Raw genomic sequence first — 22,978 nt, 5'->3', positions numbered from 1 at the left:
CATAAGTTGGAAATTAATTAAGAGAATTATATAAAAACTAAATTAAATAACAAAGTAAGAAAACAAAATCCAAGAATTAAACGTCATTTTCATATCATCGATTGATACCCCAAAATTATTTAAGACTCAACTCTTTGACATCCTAATTCATTATTCTCTTTAAAGAACCCTAGTTCACTAGTTGTTCTTTAAATAAAGTAAGCATTAAATACAAGAATCACAAAGATTGCATTATTCTCTTTACTAAATATGGAAAAAAATTAATACATTTACATTATCCATATTTTTATAGTTTTTTTTTTTCATATCTCAATTTTTTCCCTTTTTATTAAGGGAGTACCTACTCCAGGTGTATTGAAAATATACTCCTTTCACGAAAATACTTTTAGTGCTATGAATACACCAATCACATGATACATCATTTACCAAATATGAAAAAAAGTTATATATTTACATTATCCCTACCTCTATAATTATTTCCTTTCATATCCTTTTTTTCTTTTTTGTTAAGCGAATATCTACTCTCAATGTATTGAAAATATGCTCCCTTTACAAAAAAATATTTTCAGTGTTGTGGATATACCAATCACTCGTCACATCCTTTATCAAATATGGAGAAAAAAAAATACATTTACAATATCTCTATTTTTATAATTATTTTCTATCACATTCTTATTTTTTTCTTTTTGTTAAGAAAGTATCTACTCAGTGTATTGAAAATATGCTCCATCTTCATACCGAACTCCCCCATCATTCCTCTGTTGCCACTTGTACATTCAGCTAAAGATGTATGGTGCGATACTCCGATAGCTATCAGTATCAATTTTTTTTTTTTTTTACTCCTTATGATGTGCTCTCTTGTAATTACTAATTAGTAAGTAGCATGTGTTATTAAATAAGCTGAAAGTTTATTTGAATTTTAATGTGTTTAAAGTAATGGATGAAAATAAGAAGAAAAATAACAGTTAATTAAAATTTAAAATGAGTACCCAAAAAAATTAAAATAAATGTGTTGTTGTAAAATATCTATTTTAATATGTTAATGATATGTGGTCTTTCATATGCCTTATGACGTGTGGATGATCTTTTGATAGCTCATACTTTTGATATACCATGTAACTACCATCCTAATGGTGTATTAAAGTGTACCTACTCTTCTCACAAAAAAAAATGTACTTACTCTTTTATTTATGTATAGTCCTATATAAGGATATAACTTTTATAAAAAAATATGATGATGAATAAATTCATAAGTTAGTGATATTTCTATATTTTCTAGAGCTCTTCTTTGTTCTCCATATGTTTTCTCTCTTTAATTTTCTTTATCTATTTTTCTCCTTTATTTTATAACACGTTATCTATACGATAATATCTACCATATCAAACAAAGATTGACGAACCCACAAAGGGAAGCGTAGCCTCTTTCATATCAAACTAAGATTGATGAACCCACAAAGGAAAGACTTTTTTTTTTTTCTTTTTGTCTGCATGGTGGGTATTCTTTAACACTTTTTAATTCAGCATATTCTACCCATTCTCTCTTTATATTCTTTATTTTTTATGCTCCTGAAATAGCAATAAAGTGAATATTCCTTGAAGTAAATATTCTAAATGGACATATTCCAGTTATGAATCAATGAGTTTAATTATATTTCCTGAAGTAAATATTTTGAATTATAATTTTAGAAATGTAAAATATTATGGTTATAAGCAATGACCTTAGATATAATTAAGACAATTGTTAGAATTATTTTTTAGCACGCAAGCTTGATTGAAAGCTCTAGAAGACTAGATGATGAATGAATTTATAAGTTAGTGATATTTCTATATTTTCCGAGAACTCTTGTTTGATCTCCATATATTTTCTCTCTTCACCCTTCTTTCTCTATTTCTCTTCTTTATTTTATAACATGGGTTTTATATTTATTATGTTATATGATCTAATTCCACTTTTTTATATACACAACAAAAGAGAGAGAGAGTGGAATAATAAAAGAGAAAAAAAATATGTAGACCCCACCTCTTTAGTGTGTAGAAAAGTGGAATTGGGTGATGTAACATGACAAATATAAAACCCTTATAACATATATCATAATTTTAATTATTTTTTTAATTAATGGCTATAATCTTTAATTCTTTTAAAATATATTCCTCATTTTAAAAAATACTTTTAATCAGGACTACATTACATCCCTGATTTGATATTCAGGTAAAAAAGAAAAAAGTCTTCAAACTTAAACTAATCAAATAGTGCAGCTGTCTGTTCCGCAAGAACGTCTTTGCACCGTAACTCGTTTAAAACATCATTAAAACACTAAATTCATATATCTTATTTCCCTTTTATTTATTAAAAACATAATATTTCCTTTATTTACACCCCTTGGAACGCATCCATCATGCATCCCCTGCGATGTATATTATACATCATATGACCAGTGCATGAATCTATCAGAATCTTTAAAATACTCCAGATTAAAAAGCAAGAAGATGAAAGGATATGCACAAAGTCCATAGAAATATCTAAAAGGTTGCTCTCTTGAGAGAAGTGAGGGTAACTGAAGAACCCACAGGCGAGCTTCCAACTTGAATCTCAAATGAATCATAACGGAGAAACAGCTCCACCACGAGAAGTCTAGAAACCAAAATTACAAAATCCTTGCCAGCACATTGCTTGTTACCAACACTCGGTTCCTCCGTCTCAGCACCATTCGACCAAAGCACATGCTGTAACAACTTCTCCCCCTCACCCAAGAATCTATCCCCTATAAACTCCTCTGCTCTCTCGAATATTTTCTGATCCTTCGTCGCAAACGGTTGGTACCCGCATAGCATCTCCCCTCTTTTTACTTCAAACGCGTTCTCATGACTCTCGATCACCATGTCACGCTTCGCCTTCCCGTACTGCAACGGCACCGGCGGTTCAATTCGAAACGCCTCATAAACCACCGACTTCATCAACGGCATCGTTTCCATCGCCGCCATCGTCACCTTTCCGCCGTTAGATTTAACGGCCCACCTGATCTCCTGAGCTAACCGGGTGTGAAGTTTAACCCCCGCTCGTCCAATCCATTTCAGCATGTTCGGGAAGAAAACCTTCATTCCCCCAAACGAATTGAAGCACGTGGCGAATAAGAGGTTGTGGCAAGCTTCTTCTTTCGAAACGCCAAGCCGCACCGCTTCGTCGAGCAACAACCCAGAGGACTCGTAGAAGAAATCGTAAAGCCTCCGGTAATCATTCCGTACCAGAAAGGGAGGGATACGGAAGGTGTGGTGTAGCAGATCAGCCCACCACAGATAGGCCCAGACGTCAACGGCAAGCCCCAACACGTCTAATGGACTATGTCACATGACAGGCCCAACCATTAGTAGCATTTAATTTAGTTTCAATAAAATAGCAATTGCTTTATTAGAGAAAGTTGTTATTCCAGTACTTATTTTTAGGACTTAGTTGTTAATGCTTATTTTTAGGAAGATACGTTCCTACCTTTCAGCAATTTGAATTCTAGATTAGGCTTTGCAATTCCTTTAAATATGAAAAATCAATCACTCAATGGCATGAGTTATTTGGCAAAAGTCTTATCATCCTCTCTCTCAACTCCTCTTTCTCCTTTCAAATCCCCTTTCCCATTCCCCCCTAATTACGCCCTTACATTTTGGTGCTTTCATTCTTGTGACTCACCTCCATGGCTGAAAAAACTCGTATGGCGCAGATGCAGGAACAAATCAATATGCATGAGGAACGGCAGAATACCCTCATCGCCTCGATTGAAGAAAGGCAACAAGCTTTCCTCCTTCAGGTACAACGTAGCAATCAGGAGCAAATGAATACCATGATGGAACGGTTTCAAACGGAGATGACCAATTTCATGGACACTCACCGAACGAACGCAGCAACAAGCAGCGTCCTCGGAGCTCACCCAGGACGGCCGGAAACCACCCGCCCAAAACCAATACGACTGGATTTCCCACGCTTTGCCCAAGGAGACCCCACCGACTAGCTATTTGCAGTTGATCAATATTTTGATTATTATACTGTCACAGAACCTGAGCGATTAAAACTTGCATGCTTCCACTTGGACGCACCAGCCTCTAGTTGGTACCGCAATCTATCCCGTGAAAGATTGATTGCGAATTGGAGGGACTTTCGTACAGCAATAATCAGCAGGTACGGACCCACCATTTATGAAGATCCGGCAGGAGCTCTATGCCGCCTTACCCAAACCGGCACCGTACGTGAATATCAAAACACATTTGAAACTTTGTCTAGCAAAGTCAGTGGAATACCCGACGGCCTAAGGAAGAGTATGTTCATCTCGGGCCTAAAACCTAAGGTCCGTGGCGACGTACAAGCACACTTACCAGAAACATTTCACGCAGCATGGGGCCTAGCCAGAAACTTTGCAGAGGCAGAAGATCGCACTGTGCGCTGGGGACAACGCTCACAGACCACAAATACATACCAATCACCCAAGCAGCCCACATCCCAACCAACACCATTCCCAATAAAGCGCTTATCCCAAACAGAGATGCTAGCACGAAGAGAAAAGGGACTCTGTTATAACTGTGATGAAAAGTATGTTTTTGGGCACAAATGCAAATCAGGATCAGCATTTATGTGTATTCTAGTTGAGGAAGAAGAACAAGAGGCTGACAATATACCGCCTCAAGAGACCATTCCAGATTTACCCACATCCCCAGAAATCAGTTTTAACGCTCTCTTTGGTCACCACTCAACCAAAGCATTTCGTTTAACTGGTTCAATAAAAGGTACTTCTGTCCAAATTCTGATAGACAATGGTAGCACCCATAATTTCATCACAGAACGGGCCGCTAGTCACATAAAACTACCCATCCAATCAATTAGCCCGTTCAAAGTTCAGGTTGGGAACGGAGACAATTTATACTGTAAAGGAATGTGCACCAAGGTCCGCATTACGCTACAGAAACAACATACCTTTGAAATTGATCTCTTCGTTTTGGACCTACAAGGCGCGGATGTCGTACTCGGGGTGCAATGGTTATCAACATTGGGACTAGTGACCACAGACTACCAACAATTGACCATGACCTTTACCCATCACTCACAATCCATTACTCTTCAGGGAAACACTACCTTCACTCCTTCAGCCATAACTAACTCCCAACTAAACAAACTAATTGCCAATGAACCCATACAAGCATATCCAATGTGCTTGTCCGTCACCCCACACCAACCCAACAACGACCATTCACTTCCTGTCCCACAATCCATATCCCCAATTCTTGACCGTTACACTGACGTCTTCAACACCCCAACCCATCTTCCACCACATCGTCCAACAAACCACCACATACACCTCCTCCCTAATACCAAACCAATTCAGGTGCGTCCCTACCGATACCCACATTACCAAAAGAATGAAATTGAAAGGTTGGTCTCTGAGATGATCAAAGAAGGAATCATACGGCCAAGTCATTCAGCCTATAGCTCCCCAGTATTGTTGGTAAAAAAGAAAGATGGTACTTGGCGTTTTTGTGTGGACTACAGAGCTCTAAATGCAATAACAGTACAGGATAAATTCCCAATACCTACTATTGATGAACTACTGGATGAATTACATGGTGCCTCAGTTTTTTCAAAACTGGATTTACGTTCGGGGTACCATCAGATTTTAATGGATAGCAATGACATTCATAAAACTGCGTTCAGAACACATCAGGGCCACTACGAATTTCTGGTTATGCCTTTTGGATTGTCAAATGCCCCATCTACTTTCCAGGCTACTATGAACGAGGTATTCTCATCTTTCTTAAGGAAATTTGTAGTGATATTCTTTGATGATATCTTGATCTACAGCAGGAACCTAACGGACCACCAAAATCACCTAATGTCCGTACTATCTACTCTACGGGAACATTCATTCTTTGCAAAAAAATCTAAATGCATGTTTGCCAAAGATACAATCCAGTTTTTAGGTCACATCATTTCAGGGAAAGGACTGGCCCCTGATCCAGAAAAAATTAGTTCAATTACAAATTGGACTAAGCCTACAACTGTGACCCAAGTACGCGCATTCCTAGGTTTGGCTGGTTACTACAGACGTTTCATCAAGAATTTTGCTTCAATAGCTGCTCCTCTAAGTGATCTAACTTCCAAGGCGGGATTTAATTGGGGTACAAAGGAAGAATCTGCTTTCGACAAGTTGAAAGAACTACTCACTACAGCACCTATTTTAATACTTCCGGATTTCACAATTCCTTTTATATTAGAGGCGGATGCTTCTGGTGTTGGTATCGGTGCTGTTCTCATGCAAAATGATCGCCCAATTGCCTATTACAGCCGAAAATTATCCCCAACAATGCAAAAGAAGTCAACCTACATACGCGAAATGTTTGCTATCACTAGCGGCGTTTCTAAATGGAGGCAATACCTACTAGGAGCTTCATTTGTCATTCGCACGGATCATAAAAGCCTTTACCACTTGATGAACCAAGTGGTGCAAACTCCGGAGCAGCAACAATTCCTGTCACAACTCTTGGGATTTTCATACACCATTGTCTACAAATCAGGCAAAACAAATGCAGCAGCAGATGCCTTGTCCCGAATTCCAGAAGAGGGCAGCAACTTACCCTCTTCCCAGCTAGCAGCAATCACAGGCCCAACATGCAACTTCACAGACATATTACAGCAGGAGTTAAATGAGGACGCCTACACTATTACAGTCATCCAGGGCATTATTACAGAACCAAATGAATGGAAGGACTGGAAATTTACAAAAAATTTTCTTTTTCATAAAAGCAGAATCTTCATTCCAGCAAATTCCTCATTGAAGAACACGTTGCTACACGAGTTTCACAGTTCCTTGCAAGGAGGACATTCTGGGATCCAAAACACCTACCTGCGCATGAACAAAACATTTACATGGAAAGGGATGAAGAGAGATGTTAAAAACTTTGTCCAACAGTGTGAGATTTGTCAGAAAATCAAACCACAAAATCACTCCCCTTATGGCCTACTGCAACCTATCACACCCCCAAACACCATTTGGACGGATTTATGCATGGACTTCATTACCCATTTACCTAACTCTAACGGCTTTACTGTTATCTTTGTGATTGTGGACAGGTTATCAAAAGGAGGCCATTTCGTACCCTTAACCGCAAACTTCACCGCGGTAAAAGTTGCAAACGCATTCTGGGAGTCAGTCGGCAAACTTCATGGTTTTCCAAAAACCATCATCTCCGACCGTGACCCTATCTTTCTTAGCAACTTCTGGAAAGCAATGTTTGCCCTCCAAGGTACTCACTTGCGGTACAGCTCAGCCTATCACCCACAAAGCAACGGACAAACAGAACGTGTTAATAGATGTTTGGAGCAATACCTGCGAGCATTTGTCCACGATAATCCAAAAACATGGTCCAGGATCTTAAGCTTTGCAGAGTTTCATTTCAATACATCATTCAACAGATCCACAGGATTCACACCGTTTGAAGTAACGTTTGGTATTCCCCCTCCGAATCTGTTAACGTATTGTCTCGGAACGAGCAACTTGGAAGCAATCGACACAGATCTGTCCAGAAGAAACAAAATAATGACAAGTTTGAAACAAAACTTAAATACTGCTCAGGCATCCATGAAAGCTTACAGTGACAAGAAAAGAAAGGCCTGGGAGTTTAAAGAAGGAGATCTAGTGTTACTGAAGTTACAGCCATACCGTCAAATATCATTGCAGAAACGGAGTACACAAAAGCTCTCGCTGCGATATTATGGACCATTTGAGGTATTACAGAAGCTCGGACCGGTTGCGTACAAATTAAAACTCCCTGACTCCTCCAAGATTCACCCAGTGTTCCACGTTTCCCTCCTCCGACCCTTCGTCTCAGCGACGCCGTACAAAGTCCATCAGTTACCAACACAAACGAGGGACAACAAACCACTACACCAGGCAGTGGCCATACTTGGCGACCGAGAAATATGGAGAAGAGGAAAAAAAATCAAGGAGGTTCTTGTGCAATGGTCAGACTCCGCTCCAGAAGACTCCACTTGGGAAGAGGAGAGATCAATGTTTGAAGAAGATGCATCCAAGGAGACTGACGGGGTTTCCCATACATCTCCAACGCGTCCATCAAAAGCTACACCCCATGCCATTATGACACCACTCAATCATAATGACACCGCCGCTCCACTGCCCAATGCCGCTCCAATGCACACTACCCAACGGTCAGTAGCTCAGGCTGACTCACATCCAGACGTGCAGCTCACATTGAATGCTAGCGGATCACAAAATATTTCCATCCATGAGGACATGGATCGTTTAGATGGCCAAGGGGATGTAACATATCAGCCCACCACAGATAGGCCCAGACGTCAACGGCAAGCCCCAACACGTCTAATGGACTATGTCACATGACAGGCCCAACCATTAGTAGCATTTAATTTAGTTTCAATAAAATAGCAATTGCTTTATTAGAGAAAGTTGTTATTCCAGTACTTATTTTTAGGACTTAGTTGTTAATGCTTATTTTTAGGATGATACGTTCCTACCTTTCAGCAATTTGAATTCTAGATTAGGCTTTGCAATTCCTTTAAATATGAAAAATCAATCACTCAATGGCATGAGTTATTTGGCAAAAGTCTTATCATCCTCTCTCTCAACTCCTCTTTCTCCTTTCAAATCCCCTTTCCCATTCCCCCCTAATTACGCCCTTACATGTGGAAAATAGAATCTTCTAGAAGCTTGGGAAGGCCCGAGACCTGAATGGGACTGAGTTGGAACGCCAACCATTTCTGTACCAGCTTCGGACCGTCACGTCCGAGGTTTGTGTCATCGGGGTTGGTCCCATAAAAAGAGCGAGCAAGGAAGTTAAACGCGGCTTGATCATTGGCATCTCCGAAACTAGCTTTTCCTTTTGCTGCGAGCTCCTTCTCCAAGGTGTCGAAGAGTGCTGTGTAGCTTGCATTGAACTCGGGGATGACGTGGCTGCTGCTAGACTTGAGGAGGAAGAACATGAGGCGCTTGAGCTGTTCGTGTTTTGGCTCGGAAGGATCGAGATAGGACAGGATTCGGTAACCGCCGGTGAGTTCGGTGGAAGGCATGAAAGTGCCGGTGAACACGTTTCTCTTCTCGACCTTGGTGACGTCGAAGAGAATCGGGAAGCTTTTTCCGTCGAGCAAGACGACGACGTTTGGGTTGGAAGCAATTAAAGGTCCAGGTGGCATGTTGGCGCGGAACACTGTTGAATGGTACTTGAGGGAGCGGGACATGAAGTATTTGTCGGGGCCTTGGTTGTAGAAATAGTCGAGGCGGTCTTTGATGGGTCCAATAATGGGGATGCCATAATCTCCGGGGATTTTGCGGAGTGGGAGATTGCTGGTTTCGGCCATTGGCAATGATGCCATTTGGGTTCACACTTTAGACACAGTAAGCGTGTAGAAAATGAGAAACTGAGCGAAGAAGGATGTTTATCTAATAATTCTGGCTATTTGGGATCACTTTGTATCAATTTAGCCTTGTCTTTATAGAGATTTAATTTTAAGCACAAGCCTTGTATTTAGAAACATTTAAAGCCAGATTACCATTGAAAACTTAAAATGTTGACTAAAGATGTAAAGAAAGGATAACAGATAAAATTGCCTGCTGTTCATATTCTCTCTTTTTCTCTCTTTTCTTTATATTTTTTCTTTTTATATATATATGGGAAAAGTATTTGTCATTCCAAATAACAGAAAGTTATGTCATTTTAAGAGAGATATAGACACAGAAAATTTGAATTTTAAATTAAAAAAAATCACCTATTTTCTCTCTCCCATGATTTCCGTTGTTCTGTGTCTATCTCTTTCCTAAAATGACATAATTTATGTCATTTAAAATGACAAACACCAAACTCTATATATATATATATATATATATATATATATATATATAATTCTTACAAATTATATTATGTCTATATATATAGAAGATACAATTTATCTTTTAAAATATGAGAAATATTAAACTCTTAAAAAAAGTACCAAACTAATTTAGATTTCAAACAATTTACGTATCTAATGCGGCAAGTCTTGCCGTGCAAGGCTCATTGCCCACACCAAAAAGCGTGACTTGTAGGAGCAAAACTTTGCCGAAATAATCATGTATATGCTTTTCAAGAGAGCCCTGTTGCTTTAGCTGCTCCCTCTTGAAGTAGGGACACTGACCATTTTGCCACATTTTGAAAAAAAATTATCAGAATAACACGCGAACAGTAAAATTTCCTAAACTGTCACGCGGCATAATTCGCTACACAGTGTAGCGAATTATGCATGCAAATAATTCGCTACACAGTGTAGCGAAATATGTCACGTCAGAACCAAAATGTGTCATGTGTCAAAATTGTTGAAATTCGCTACCCTATGTAGCGAATTTCAACATTCTGACACATGGCACTTTTTGGTTCTGTGCATTCTGACGTGACATATTTCGCTACACTGTGTAGCGAATTATGCCGTGTGGCAGTTTTGAAAATTTTACTGTTCGCGTGGCATTTTGATAATTTTTTTTGCCAAAACGTGACATTTTGATCAGTGTCCCATTAAAGCATAAGGTGTGCTGGCATCGGATATGCTTTTTAATGGAGTTCTAAATTCCCTGTATAAAGTTTGGATTGGATTTTTAGGCTCAGCTCTGTAGAACAATTTTTTAATTTTAAAAATAATAAAACAAAAAAAAATTATTTCGTAAGAGTGTTCCGTAAAATTAGTTTTAAAAATAGCATCTTTTTTTACTTTTTAAAACTAAAAAAGAACAACAACTTAGAGATGTTTTCAAAAGCTATTTTTCTTGTTTTTTTGTTTTGGCAGCGATATTTTTGTAAATATAATGATATTTACTAATGGCATTTTGATATGATTTACTACAATGTTAATCGTTATGATTTACTTACTTAGACTTTTTCTTTTGTCTTCGTCAAAATAAATGGTACACATTGTTTGTGTGGGATTATGAACAAATAAAAAATTAAAAAAAATAAAGTATAAAACTCATTATAGGAAAAATCATATTTTCCTTAATTTTTTAATTTTATTATTTATATAATGTTATATATTTAAAAAACCAATAAATATGTAAGATAATCTATAAATTAGTGGAGAAATATAAATTTTAATCAAATATATTTTCAACTAATATCAACATCGACATCTTTATCTTAAATTAATTGAAGTTGATGGACGATAAACTGAAAAGAAAAGAAAAAATAAAAAACCCTGGAAATTGAAAATTAAAAATATACATAAAAAATAAAATAAAACAAAGATAAATAAAAGAAAAAATACATAAAAAATAAAGATTTTTTTAAGAAAAAATAAATAAGAGAAAAAAGTTTTTGTTTTTTTTTTTAAAAAGGTAAAGGAAAAACTAGAGAAATTAAATATATCACCGATTAATAATTAAAAAATTAGTTAATGATGTAAACTGCTTGTACCTACATATAACGTAATGTCAACTGTATAATGAATTATATAAATCTTGAAAATTTTAAGAAAAATATTTAAAATTATAAAAAAATATGCATAATCAATTCAAGTAATCCTAAAAATAAAGATTAAAAGTATCCAATTTTTAAAATAATAAATATAATTTATAAAAATTGACTAAAGATAAATTAAAGTGACACGTGTCATTTGTAAATTGAAATTATTCTGAGAAATTTAACCTATCTCGAAAGAATGAATTATTATTTGATATATAAGAGTGAATTATTAGAGGTGTTAATAGAGTAAGTGTCGCTCATTTGTAAATTATTGGTCTAACTCGACTATCTATGAGTTCTAACTTATTTGGATTGGCTCATTGGTTCCATTTTTTTTTATATACTTAGAATCTAAAAATGCGAAACTTTAATGATTTATTTAAGTATTCGGTCTATATTGAGCCTAAAATGACGTTTCTTTGGGGTGAAAATTAGATATTTTTATAATTATAATTTTATTTCAGGGTTATAATAATCTTTTTATTATAATTTTTTTAACTTTTCAATTCAAAACGATATTATTTTGGGAGTGAATGTAATTCATTTACTATATTCACTTAATGTAGAAACGTTAAAGCTTTTATTTAATTAATTTATATAAAACATAAATTAACTTATATTAAAACATTTAAAATTTATTATTACTCAAAATATTTTTTATTCTTAAAAAAATAAAAAAGAAACAAAATTACAATGATATAATTTTGAATCCGAGAACTAGCTCATCTCAGACTAAATGAAGTCGGATGAAAATTATTTTTACTTTTTTTTATTAACCAATTCATACCCTTTTTTTATCATTTAGACTGACTCCTCGACTTATTTTGACACTTCAATACATTTATCTATAAACAAATTATTTTTCAAAGTAAAATTATTATTAAGCGAATATTAAAAAAGAGGTAATTACTCCCTACAAATCGTGTAAAATTATTCTCTGCAACGATTTAAATGCAAAAACAAACCGTACACATTTAAAAGCCAGGTTATTTTCTTCAACTTCTTCTTTTTTTATATACAAAAAGCCAGATTATTTTCAGTTTGGTTGAAAATATTTCTTTGTGCTGATTCAGCTTCTAGAAAACGTCTTATATATTTCCAAAAAAAAAAAAAAAAAACGTCTTATATATGAAAATATTTTAAGTGCTCTTGTCATATCTACTATTTAGTACATTCATCCAATAAAAATAAGAAATCATATTTTAAGTGCTCCGGTCGCATCACTATTTAGTACATTGAAGAAAGAAAAAGCAAAGACATTCACTCATGACTTATTAAATAGGCAATAGGTACCCCCTTCGTCCTAAAAATGCTCTCTTATTTCCAAAAATAAAAATAAAAATGCTCTCTTGATATTTGGATGTTATGTATAATTTTTTTTTTTTTTTTTTTTTTGGTACATATGTTATGTATAATTTTACCATTAGAAGTTGTAACATTCATGGTTTGTCCTTAAATCCATAATCATTGTAATTATCATTTGTATCTTATTGTAAGCGCCATGTGAATTAAGCACAATTGAAATATATGATACAATGAATAAAGTAAAATCAATTGTGTTTAGATAATAAGTTATATAAATGTGAGTTAACTCTATGTAGGTACGTGTATATAATATTATGGTTTAGTGTGAATCCTTTTAAATGATGTAAGTTATGTTTTTTTAATTTTTTACTTTATGTACTCTCGGTAGTACATAGTTATAACATGATTTTTTATTTTTTATTTTTTACTTTTCACTTCAGCTGATGTGATTGAAAAAAGAAAAAAGAAAAATAAATTTTCATGTTATAAATATGCACTACTGGAGTACATAGAATAAAAAAAATTAAAATGACACAACTTACATCTTTTTAAAGCACAAATAGTTTTCCCATAATATTATTATTTGCAAGAAAAACCTTTTTCAACTTTGTTGGGTCCATATTAATTTTTGTTACGACATTTCATTGTATATATTTTATTCACACCTTTTAATAACAAAATAAGAAAATTACCCTTCAAACACGCCTTTTCTCTTTCTTTTAACATTTTAAAATAAAAATATGCAAAAACTAATGTAAAGAATTTGCAAAATTTTTATAATTTTTACCGTGGATGGCCAGTTCACAGTGTATGTGTGACAAAGATTAATTTACAGATTTTTTTTAAGTTCTTTTAAAAGGTTTTAACATAATTATTTTCCTTAAATAAACAAATTCAAACACACAATAAGTTTATATTTTATACTAGCTCGAGATGAAATTGTAACTCACATAACTTAATATAATATCAATTGTTAACGTTTATTTTTTATTTCTTTTTTTTTTATCTGTGTCAAAATAAATGATACACATTGTTTGTGTGGGATTATGTACAAATATAAAATAAAAAAAACAATGTACAAAAACTTATTATAGGAAAAAATTATGTTTTCCTTAATTTTTTTTGTTTCATATATATATATGTGTATAAAATATATATATACATATATGTAATTATTAATATTAATATATATATATATATATATATATATATATATATATATATATTCTGAATCTTACATATTTGAAAAAATAATCAAATATGTCTCTATTCAATGATTAAAAAATTAGTTGATAATGTAATCTGTATATACTAGTACTAACATATAATGTCATATTGCAAATTCATTAAAAAATTTAAGAAAAACATTCAATATTCACGTTTAAACTTATAAAAAACATGTATAATTAATGCAAATAAACCCAAAATTTTAGTTTAAAAATATCTAAAATTATAAATTATATACATAAAATTAATAAAAAATGATTAAAGAGAAATTAAAGGCTACACGTGTCACTTTTTAAATGAAATTGTACTAAGAAATTTAACCAATCTAAAAAGAATGAATTATGTTTAAATATAGGGTAATACTTTTCTTATATTAGATAAGAAAACTATTATCTTTTACCTAAATAATAAATAGGAGAGAAAAAAGAGTTGAAGATAAGAGAAAAAAATTCTCGTGTAACCTATTTAAAAAATATGAATATAGAAAATAATACTTTTTTAATGTAACACAAGAAAAATATTACTCTTCAATATATAAAAGTGAATTATTAAAGGTGTTAAAGGTTAATTGAGTCAATCTCACCCATTTGTAAATTTCGATAAACATTAGATAAAGTTATCTAAAGTAACATCGGAAACTTTTTTTCCTTTTTATATTTGTGTTAAGAGATTAATATTTTTCATTTTATAACGGATAATTTTATCTCTTACATATATAAAAATACGGGGGATCCATACTTTTTTTTCTCACATAGCCCCATATAAGTCTTACATATTTTTATGTGTGTAAGAGATAAAATTATCTCAAAAGAAACATTAATTCCATTTTTATATACTGAGAATCTAAAATTGTGGACCTTACCTACCAAAAAAAAATAAAATTTTGGACCTTTAATTGATTTATTATTACTTAAAAAATAAATCTTTTTTAAAATACATCTAAGAAAATTTTAAAAAGAAAAAAAAATTATAACGATGATAATTTTTTTTAGTAAAAGGCGAAAGAAAATTCGCTCAGTGCTCATCAACGGCTCCGTATAATGATGATAATTTTGAATCCGATACCTTGCTCATCTGAGGCTGAATGAAGTCGGATGAAGATTAATTTTACTTTATTTTCATTAATCTTTATTCATACATTTTTTTAATCGTTTAGACTGAATCCTCGACTTATTTTGACATTTTTATACATTTTTTTTTTGTGTGGTAGCATTACACTTTTATACATTAATTCTAAACAAATATTTATTAAAAAAAAGGTAATTTCTATCTACTGAACGTGTAAAATTACCTGGATACCCTTGTGTGACAGCTAGGCTACAAAACGCAGGCAGAAAATGAGGGTTTTAGGAACAGAAGATAGCATAGTTAGGCCATTGTCCTAAAACCCTAAATTCAAGTGATGGAACTTCAAACCCTTTGTTGCGCTCTTTCTTCTCAACCACTTGAATTCTCTAATAATCGAATAATCTCAGTGAGTAAACCTTAACCCACACTTGCGAATGAATTTCTATGCTTCCATTGTAACTCTTGTCTGGTATTTTTCAACACTGTTTACTTACTTGTTAACGTTTATTCGCAGTCACAAGCGATTGGAACCCTCACTCCATTCAGATATCAGAGACAGAGATTTCGGTTTGGAAACGCGTTGAAATGTACGGTTTCCCCCCACACTAATTGCATGGTTATTGTGTTCGGTTGTTAAGAATAACACCAGAAAATAGAAAATAAAAATTGAATTTTTTTTTTTTTTTTTTGCATTTTTGGGTCGCTATTCAATCACATCCATTCAATAAACTAATTTTTTTGATTTCAGGTTTAAAATGGGGGATTAAAGAGCCTTCAGTGTTGCGATTGAACAAATTTCAAAGACCTCGTATACATGCTTCTGATTCCAATGTAAATGGTGGCTTGGAAGTTCATACGAACCAAAGTTCTAGTGTGCCTGTTACTGGGCATAATGGGATGGAGCCATTTGGTGGTAAATCAGGTTCTGTTTCTTTTTATGGGTTGACATATCATTCGGTAGAAGAAGGGAAATTGGAATCTGCCCCCTTCAAAGAAGAGAAGAGCTCTTACTTCTGGCTCTTAGCTCCTGCTGCGTTTGTATCGTCTTTGATTATACCTCAGTTCTTTCTTGGCAATGTAGTTGAGGCTTTCTTCAATGATGTGATTTTAGCAGGTTTTTGTACAACTTTGTACTTTCTCTTACTGTCTTTGGATTCCGACCCTTATGTTTTGTGCTTGAAATTGGATGCTAGTCGTTTGTGCTGTAGAAAATAAACTGCAAAAAAAACTGCCCCAATATAATGATGGTTGCAATTGTCCTTATATGCTGATGCCACCCCTCTGTTTTGTGTGCACCATGGTACATTGTTAAGGTCTCTTGCTGCTGTTAATACCAAAGTAATTATTGGCTTGATACAGTCGGGGATTAAAAAACTATTAATTATTATCTCATTAATTTTTATCATAACCTTAATTAAATAAAAATATTTTGAGTTATCAACAGTCTCAGTTCTAATATGTCCTCTGGTTATGTACATATATTATTTACCTATACACTGAGATAATGAATGGGATTGGGATATAATAAAAAACCTAACCTTCACTGACTATCCTACCAATCTCAAACCAAACATCTGGGAGAAGAAAAAGTTAAAGAATTTGACTCTTATGTGAGAATGAGATGTTGAGTTTTGACATTGTTATTTCTGTGGAATAATAACCATGTCGTGGAATTGTGAATGTCTCATGCTATTGCACTTTTCCCCTTTATTTTTTCTGTATTTCTGAAGCTTCTTGATGATGTGGATCTAGACTTCAGTAAAAGTCATTAGTTTAGTAACACATAGGTTGAATTATCACTAACACGTATGGAAAATTGAAGCCTTTGTTTCTTGTATGACTTTTAGCTATTTTGGGGAAATTTTGTGTTTCCATGGTGTTCTTTTGGACAAGTTTGGTGTACTTCTGAACAGTCTTTGGAAGGAAGTTGAATTTGCTATTAAAAAAAAATCTGAATGGAATTCTATAATATATATATATATATATATATATATATATATATATATTTTTTTTTTTCCCTTTTGTAAGAACCTTGTAAAATGTGGGGGAGATGTATCTCTTATACACATTTCTATTGCCAATAAAATGCAGATATTGTGAGTTCATTATCTTTCGAGGCCCTGTTCTACATTGGAGTTGCGATATTTTTGCACGTTGCAGATCATGTCCAGAGGCCTTATTTGCAGTACAGCTCAAAAAGATGGGGTCTCATCACTGGCCTCAGAGGATACCTATACACTTCTTTTTTTACAATGGGTTTGAAAATTATTGCTCCTCTCTTACTTTTGTACGTGAACTGGTCAGTGGTTCGCCTGACATCTGTAGTAGCTGTAGCTCCTTTTTTAGTTGGCTGTGCTGCTCAACTTGCATTTGAGAGATCTTTGGAGAAGCGTGGGTCATCTTGCTGGCCTCTAGTCCCGATTATATTTGAGGTTTGTCTGTTTGTTTGTTGTGTTTTGCTTTTATTATTCTCAGTTTGATTTAAGATCTTAATGCAGCTTGACTCATCTGCCCATTGATGGGAGAGGAGTAACGGAAACTTTAATAACTTTGATTTGCCAGGTATACAGATTGTATCAGCTTACAAGAGCTGCTCGTTTTACTCAAACTATAATGTTCACTATGAAGGAGCTTCCTCCCACCCCCGACGTGGCAGAACGAATTGGAGCTTTGTTTGCAATGATAGTGACCTTCCAAGTACTGGGGGCTGTGTGCCTTTGGTCATTGATGACGTTTCTTTTGAGGCTATTCCCTTCTAGGCCTGTAGCAGATAATTATTGAGTTTAGCGTGGATTGGGGGGTGTTGTATATGTTTGGATGGTATCTGTAAGACTTGACTTGATCATATTAGTTTATTATCAAGAAAACGAAGAGTGTGATTTTGTAAGTCCTGAACTTGAAAGGGCTTACATTTAGCCGTGTCAGATTTTGACAATGTCACCTCATTGTTTTATTCCTTTATAGAGTACTGGAGAAGTTTCGTTTATAATGTTCAGTGCTATTTTTTTTTTTTTTTGCAAGCAGCTGGTATTCTGAAACACAACATAGTGCAACAATTTGGTTTGATTGCGAGACCGATGATGTTTTAATCTAGCGTATCTGAAAAAAAATTGAATAATCAAAGGGACTGCGATGAACATCAGACAAATTCAACTTTGCTGTATTTCTTTCGTAAGTTCACACAACACGGGTACAGAAATTGTTCTATGTTGGTACTCAAGCTGAAAAGCTTGTGAGAACTCTTCAATCAAAGACCTGTGAATAATACGAATAAGACTGGCATCATCCAAATAATCCAAATCAGCTTTTCCATGAGAATTACACGACTGAGCTTTTCTCAGCAACCCCTTAATGCTCCCAACTTGACGGTCACGTATTCCGCATGGAACGATCCATTTAAAGGGAGTCAAATCCGTAGTGACATTAAGTGCTAAGCCATGATAGGTTATCCAGCGAGCCACTCGTATACCTACTGCTGCCAGTTTCTCGTTTCCTGGAACAAATTGAAATAAAGAATAAGGAAAAAGACTGGGATTTTGAACTGCTTAAATTTCATTAAGTTCTTGTTTTCTCCGTCATGAAAGTTTAGGTTGCAGTATCTAAAATGTTTTTAAGTAAAGACCAAGACTCCGAAGTTAGGAATAAAACTTATCCAACCTATTTCGCATTGGATCGACAAGACCAGCATAATCTTGATTTAATTTGTCATGATGTGTATGTAAGTGGAACTAAAATCTTATCAACCTAAGTAAATCCCTCAGGGAAGGTTGCAGGAAAAGAACTCAAAATGTTATAAGCACTAAGAAAGAAAGATTGACTTACAGGATGATATTTGATAATATTTTGATAAAAAAAACTAACAATTTGTTGATGTAGATAGTAACAACCAATAAAGATAATTATAACTTACCAACCCAAACACCAGTTAAACCTTCCAGCCGAGAAGCCTGAATTGAAAATGTTGAAGAAAGAACACGAATGACGACCTCCTCAAGGGTCCTGAGGTACCAATTAAGATCCATTTTGTGCCTTCTCAGGTTGATAATGGGGTACATAACTAGCTGCAATGCAAAATACATAGTTTAGAAATCAATCCAAAAATTCCTAAGTCAAAATACACTAGTGACCGAAGAAACAAGGAGTGTGAGTTAATAATAAACATATTTCAAATTAATCAGAACATAAACAAGAGAATTGAGAAGAGGAAGCACCTGGCCAGGGCCGTGGTATGTAACTTCTCCACCGCGTTCAGTACGATAAATATGAAAGGGGGGATTTTCTATGTCAAAATTGAGGTTGTCGTGGGTACTAGCGGTACCCAATGTAAAAACAGAAGGGTGTTGGAGAATAATAAGGGTGTCGGTACAATCTCCTTGCTTTTCAATGTGTGTCATCTTTTCCCTTACAATGTGTTTTTGCCAAGACCATGCCACTTCATAAGGGATTAGCTCGTGATGCAGATCGAAGAGGTCACAGCTACGCAAGCAGTGGGTAGTATTGATTACAACAAGAGAGGATGAGGATGATGATGATGATTTGGAATATGAGAGTGGATTTGGGTTAGACTTAGAGAAGGGGCGGAGAGGTAGAGGAGATGGAATTGAGCTGAAACACAAAATCATGTCTGAATCAGAATTTTGTGTGAAAATATTTCCCTGAAGAGGAAGAGGATCAAATCAATGTTGCCCATCAAAAGTCTGATTCATCGCCTTCAGGGTGGACTGGGGGGTCTCGGCCCATTCTAGTATCATCCCACCCTTCGGTTTTGTTTTTTTGTTTTTTTAAATAATTTTGTCACATGCTCCAAATTATTTTGCCTAAGATTCAAACCAAAAGAGCTTTCAACCCCAACAATTTGCTCCTTCGGCAAGGCTCGCTTAGCAACCGTATCATCCCTTGTGTTATTTTTTATTATAATTCAATTTTTACTACGTGGAGGATTCTTTTCTTAACTTAGAAGGAGAAATTTAACCAAATATATTTTTGAGTTTGTTTGGCACCTTTTTTTTTTTTTTTAAAGCTAAAAGTTACTTCAAATTAAAGTAAAAAAGAAGAAGTTAAAACTTGTTTGGTAATTATATAAAGTTGTTCTCGTGATTTTGAAGGAGGGAAGATAAAATAATATGTTATTATGATGAATTATTAAGGTTAAAAATAAAATTACAATAAGATGAGGACTCCAAAAATTGTAAAATAAATATGAGGACTCCAAAAAAAGGATATATATATATATATATATATATATATATATATATATATTAAAAAAAAAATCCTCTTGGGAGCTTTTAACTTTTAACTTTTTTCTTCATTATAAAAAAAAAAATCTTTTAATAATAAGAGGTTTTATAAAAACATGTTGTTAAGCTTTTGCTTTTAAGTAGAAAAAAAAAACTAAAAATAAGACATGTGAAATGGTACTTTGTAAATTTTTTTATCATAAAATGAATAAAAAAGAAAACGTCAAAAATTCTCATGAGTCATGAAGAGTTTTTTTTTTCTGTGAATGGAAGAGCTTTTTTTAATATGTACATTAACTTTTTAGAAAAAAACTATGAATTAATTTATCAAATAATTTATTTTTAACTTGAGCTGTAAAATAACTCTTTTTAGTTTTATTTTTTAAAATATTATTTTTAAGCTTAGATTCAAAGTAACTTTTAATTAAAAACAAAAAACACTCCAAACAAATATTTAATATAAGAATTTTTCTTGTAAGATATATGATATTTTTGTTTTGTCATATCTCTTTTCCTTATTCTAAAATTATGTTTACAAACTTTACTTTCTATTCTAATAACAAATCATTCAATTCCTCCCTCCCTCCAAAATACTGAGAATGCCACCATGATTTGTATTTATCTAAATTATAAAGGTTTCTAATACCATTTAAGGTATTTTTAATTAGAAACAGTTCTTAAGAAAAATAATTTTTAAGTCATTTTAACTTTATTTTTAAAGTTCTTATTTTCAATTTTAAATTTAAAATAGATTTTTGGCTTAATAAAATTGCACCTTACAAGTTCTAAGTAGATCTTATAATTGTTTGGAAAAAAAAATTTCTTACCACTTAGGAAATATTAAAATTTTATAATTGATAATGTTTAGAATAAACTGTCTGTACGGGTAAGTTGCGAAAAGATAAAGGTTGTGAGCTGCTTACCAAAAAAAAAAAGATAAAGGTTGTGAGCTTTTTTTTTTTTTTTTTTTTGGGTACCTGTATCTTGGCACATATTTAAGATTTAAAATAAAATCTTTGAATAAATTTTTTTATTAACATACATCCCTGAAATACATTTATTATTTTATTAAATTAACCTAGCCATTTAAAAATTACTAAATGCTTTTGAATTTTAAAATATTAAATGGTTTACATTTTTTTTAATAATTTATATTTTTAACGTGTCTATAAAGACACATATTAACAATCCTTAATAAAAAAATTTTAAATCATTTAATATTAAATTTTGGAACACTTTTAATACATTCTTCTTTGAATAAATAAAACTTTTTAAAAATTGTAATAAATACTTTTTTAAAAAAAGCTTGCAAGTAAATGGGTATTACTTCTAGACACAAATTAGTGCTTAACTACTATTGTATTATTTTATATTTTATATATAAACATCATTTTAAATATAAAAATATAAGATAGGATATTACCTACTTCTTTATAACATTATTAAATTACAATCTCAACCAATATTGGAAGAAGAGAGAAAAGGTCAATGTTGTTGGAAAAAAAATAGGCATAATATCTTATTTTTTAAAAATATATACATCGAATCACCAGTACATACATTATACACGTATAACACCACACAAAACATGTACATGTAACATCTTAAGCGCTGACGAGGGTAGGGAGTGATCACTGGTGCGAAAGAGCACAGACAAGGAGCAGCTCATGACAGACTTCCAGCGGAGTACATGAATGAATCGAATCGACACCCGAAAGAGAGGAATTCCAAAGACTGTGCAGGTATGAAATTGCACAGTTGGAGATAGCTTATAAGAATTAATTTGTACTATTTATACTAACAAGATGCATCTACTTTTTGATAGTCCATAACGGAAGAACTCCATAGTTAAACATGCTTGACTTGGAGCAATTTTGGGATAGGTGACTTCCTATGAAATTTTTACAGGAAGTGTATGAATGAGAATAAAGCACATTGAAAAGTCCAATATTAGTGTGTAGAGTTGGTCATTGATTCTTGAAGCGATCGGACATTACTAGTAAACGATAAAGTATAACTACCAATATCTAATGATAAAAAAGGGTTGCAAGTCACTCACAAACAACTATAAGGGTGTTTGGTAAAGGAGAATTTTTTTTTTACCAGGAAAATATAATTACTGGAAAAATGGTAGAAAAGTCAGTTTGACGAAAAAATTTAAAAAAAGATATTTGGTTGACCGAAATATTACCAAAAAATTTATTTAAATTTGCAAAATATATGTTTCGGAGGAACTTCGCACCTGTTTTTCCACTTCCCCAGTTATCTCAAAATACCACATCTCACAAGTGGTATTTTGTAACAGTGAATTTCACCCGAAAATAACACCAAAGTCTTTACCAACCATCCTATTTGCCTAGTATTTTTTTTCAAAAACTTAAACCAAACGTGATATTTTCCAATACTCACCCACACTTACCCATCAAACCCAAAATAAAACTTCTACCAAACATAACCATAGATATGAAAAATGGCTATCACAACGGAATCGAAACGTCAAACACACATGAGCAAAGATATTTATTCATCACATTCTCACGATGATGCATTAAAATGCTTGTTTCAAATAATCAGAACTACAGAAATGCACTTCATTAAGTAAATCAAATTACATCGTGGCAAAAAAGAATGATTATATGTCAAAAAGATTC

The 22,978-nt window shown here is 33.4% G+C and overlaps 3 protein-coding genes across 3 annotated transcripts; 1 reads left to right on the top strand and 2 right to left on the bottom strand.

Moving 5' to 3' along the window:
* Positions 1-2,520: 2,520 nt before the first annotated feature.
* LOC133313339 (allene oxide synthase 1, chloroplastic-like) lies at positions 2,521-9,379 on the bottom strand. Its single transcript, XM_061514705.1, has 2 exons — positions 8,693-9,379; positions 2,521-3,267 (listed from the first exon to the last, which is right to left on the bottom strand). Exons 1-2 carry the CDS (start codon positions 9,377-9,379, stop codon positions 2,521-2,523), a joined length of 1,434 nt encoding a protein of 477 aa, XP_061370689.1.
* Positions 9,380-15,382: 6,003 nt separating this feature from the next.
* On the top strand, positions 15,383-18,058 carry LOC133313346 (uncharacterized). The gene is made up of 5 exons (XM_061514710.1): positions 15,383-15,496; positions 15,605-15,677; positions 15,839-16,204; positions 17,182-17,522; positions 17,653-18,058. Exons 1-5 carry the CDS (start codon positions 15,425-15,427, stop codon positions 17,869-17,871), a joined length of 1,071 nt encoding a protein of 356 aa, XP_061370694.1. The 5' UTR covers positions 15,383-15,424; the 3' UTR covers positions 17,872-18,058.
* Positions 18,059-18,239: 181 nt separating this feature from the next.
* On the bottom strand, positions 18,240-19,790 carry LOC133313338 (octanoyltransferase LIP2p, chloroplastic-like). Its single transcript, XM_061514704.1, has 3 exons — positions 19,302-19,790; positions 19,001-19,151; positions 18,240-18,583 (listed from the first exon to the last, which is right to left on the bottom strand). The coding sequence occupies exons 1-3, from the start codon at positions 19,710-19,712 to the stop codon at positions 18,240-18,242; spliced, it is 906 nt and encodes a 301-aa protein (XP_061370688.1). The 5' UTR covers positions 19,713-19,790.
* Positions 19,791-22,978: the final 3,188 nt, after the last annotated feature.

The sequence above is a fragment of the Gastrolobium bilobum genome, unplaced genomic scaffold, assembly GCF_033153095.1.
Source record: "Gastrolobium bilobum isolate Gb01-03AN ecotype WA unplaced genomic scaffold, APGP_CSIRO_Gbil_v1 utg14062, whole genome shotgun sequence".
In the NCBI taxonomy this organism is placed as follows: Eukaryota; Viridiplantae; Streptophyta; class Magnoliopsida; order Fabales; family Fabaceae; genus Gastrolobium; species Gastrolobium bilobum.
Note: the sequence above shows the minus strand (reverse complement) of the source record. Positions and strands in the feature narration are given on the sequence as shown.

Bases quoted from the DNA above. Each gene is read 5' to 3' on its own strand.
- LOC133313346 (XM_061514710.1), top strand. From the start codon at position 15,425: ATGGAACTTCAAACCCTTTGTTGCGCTCTTTCTTCTCAACCACTTGAA. The intron at 15,497-15,604 runs GTGAGTAAACCT...GTTTATTCGCAG, and splicing joins CTAATAATCGAATAATCTCA to TCACAAGCGATTGGAACCCT. The intron at 16,205-17,181 runs GTTTTTGTACAA...AATAAAATGCAG, and splicing joins CAATGATGTGATTTTAGCAG to ATATTGTGAGTTCATTATCT.
- LOC133313339 (XM_061514705.1), bottom strand. From the start codon at position 9,379: ATGGCATCATTGCCAATGGCCGAAACCAGCAATCTCCCACTCCGCAAA. The intron at 3,268-8,692 runs ATGTAAGGGCGT...CTGCTACACCAC, and splicing joins TAGAAGATTCTATTTTCCAC to ACCTTCCGTATCCCTCCCTT.
- LOC133313338 (XM_061514704.1), bottom strand. From the start codon at position 19,712: ATGATTTTGTGTTTCAGCTCAATTCCATCTCCTCTACCTCTCCGCCCC. The intron at 19,152-19,301 runs GTGCTTCCTCTT...TTTGCATTGCAG, and splicing joins CATACCACGGCCCTGGCCAG to CTAGTTATGTACCCCATTAT. The intron at 18,584-19,000 runs GTAAGTTATAAT...AATTTGTTCCAG, and splicing joins TTTAACTGGTGTTTGGGTTG to GAAACGAGAAACTGGCAGCA.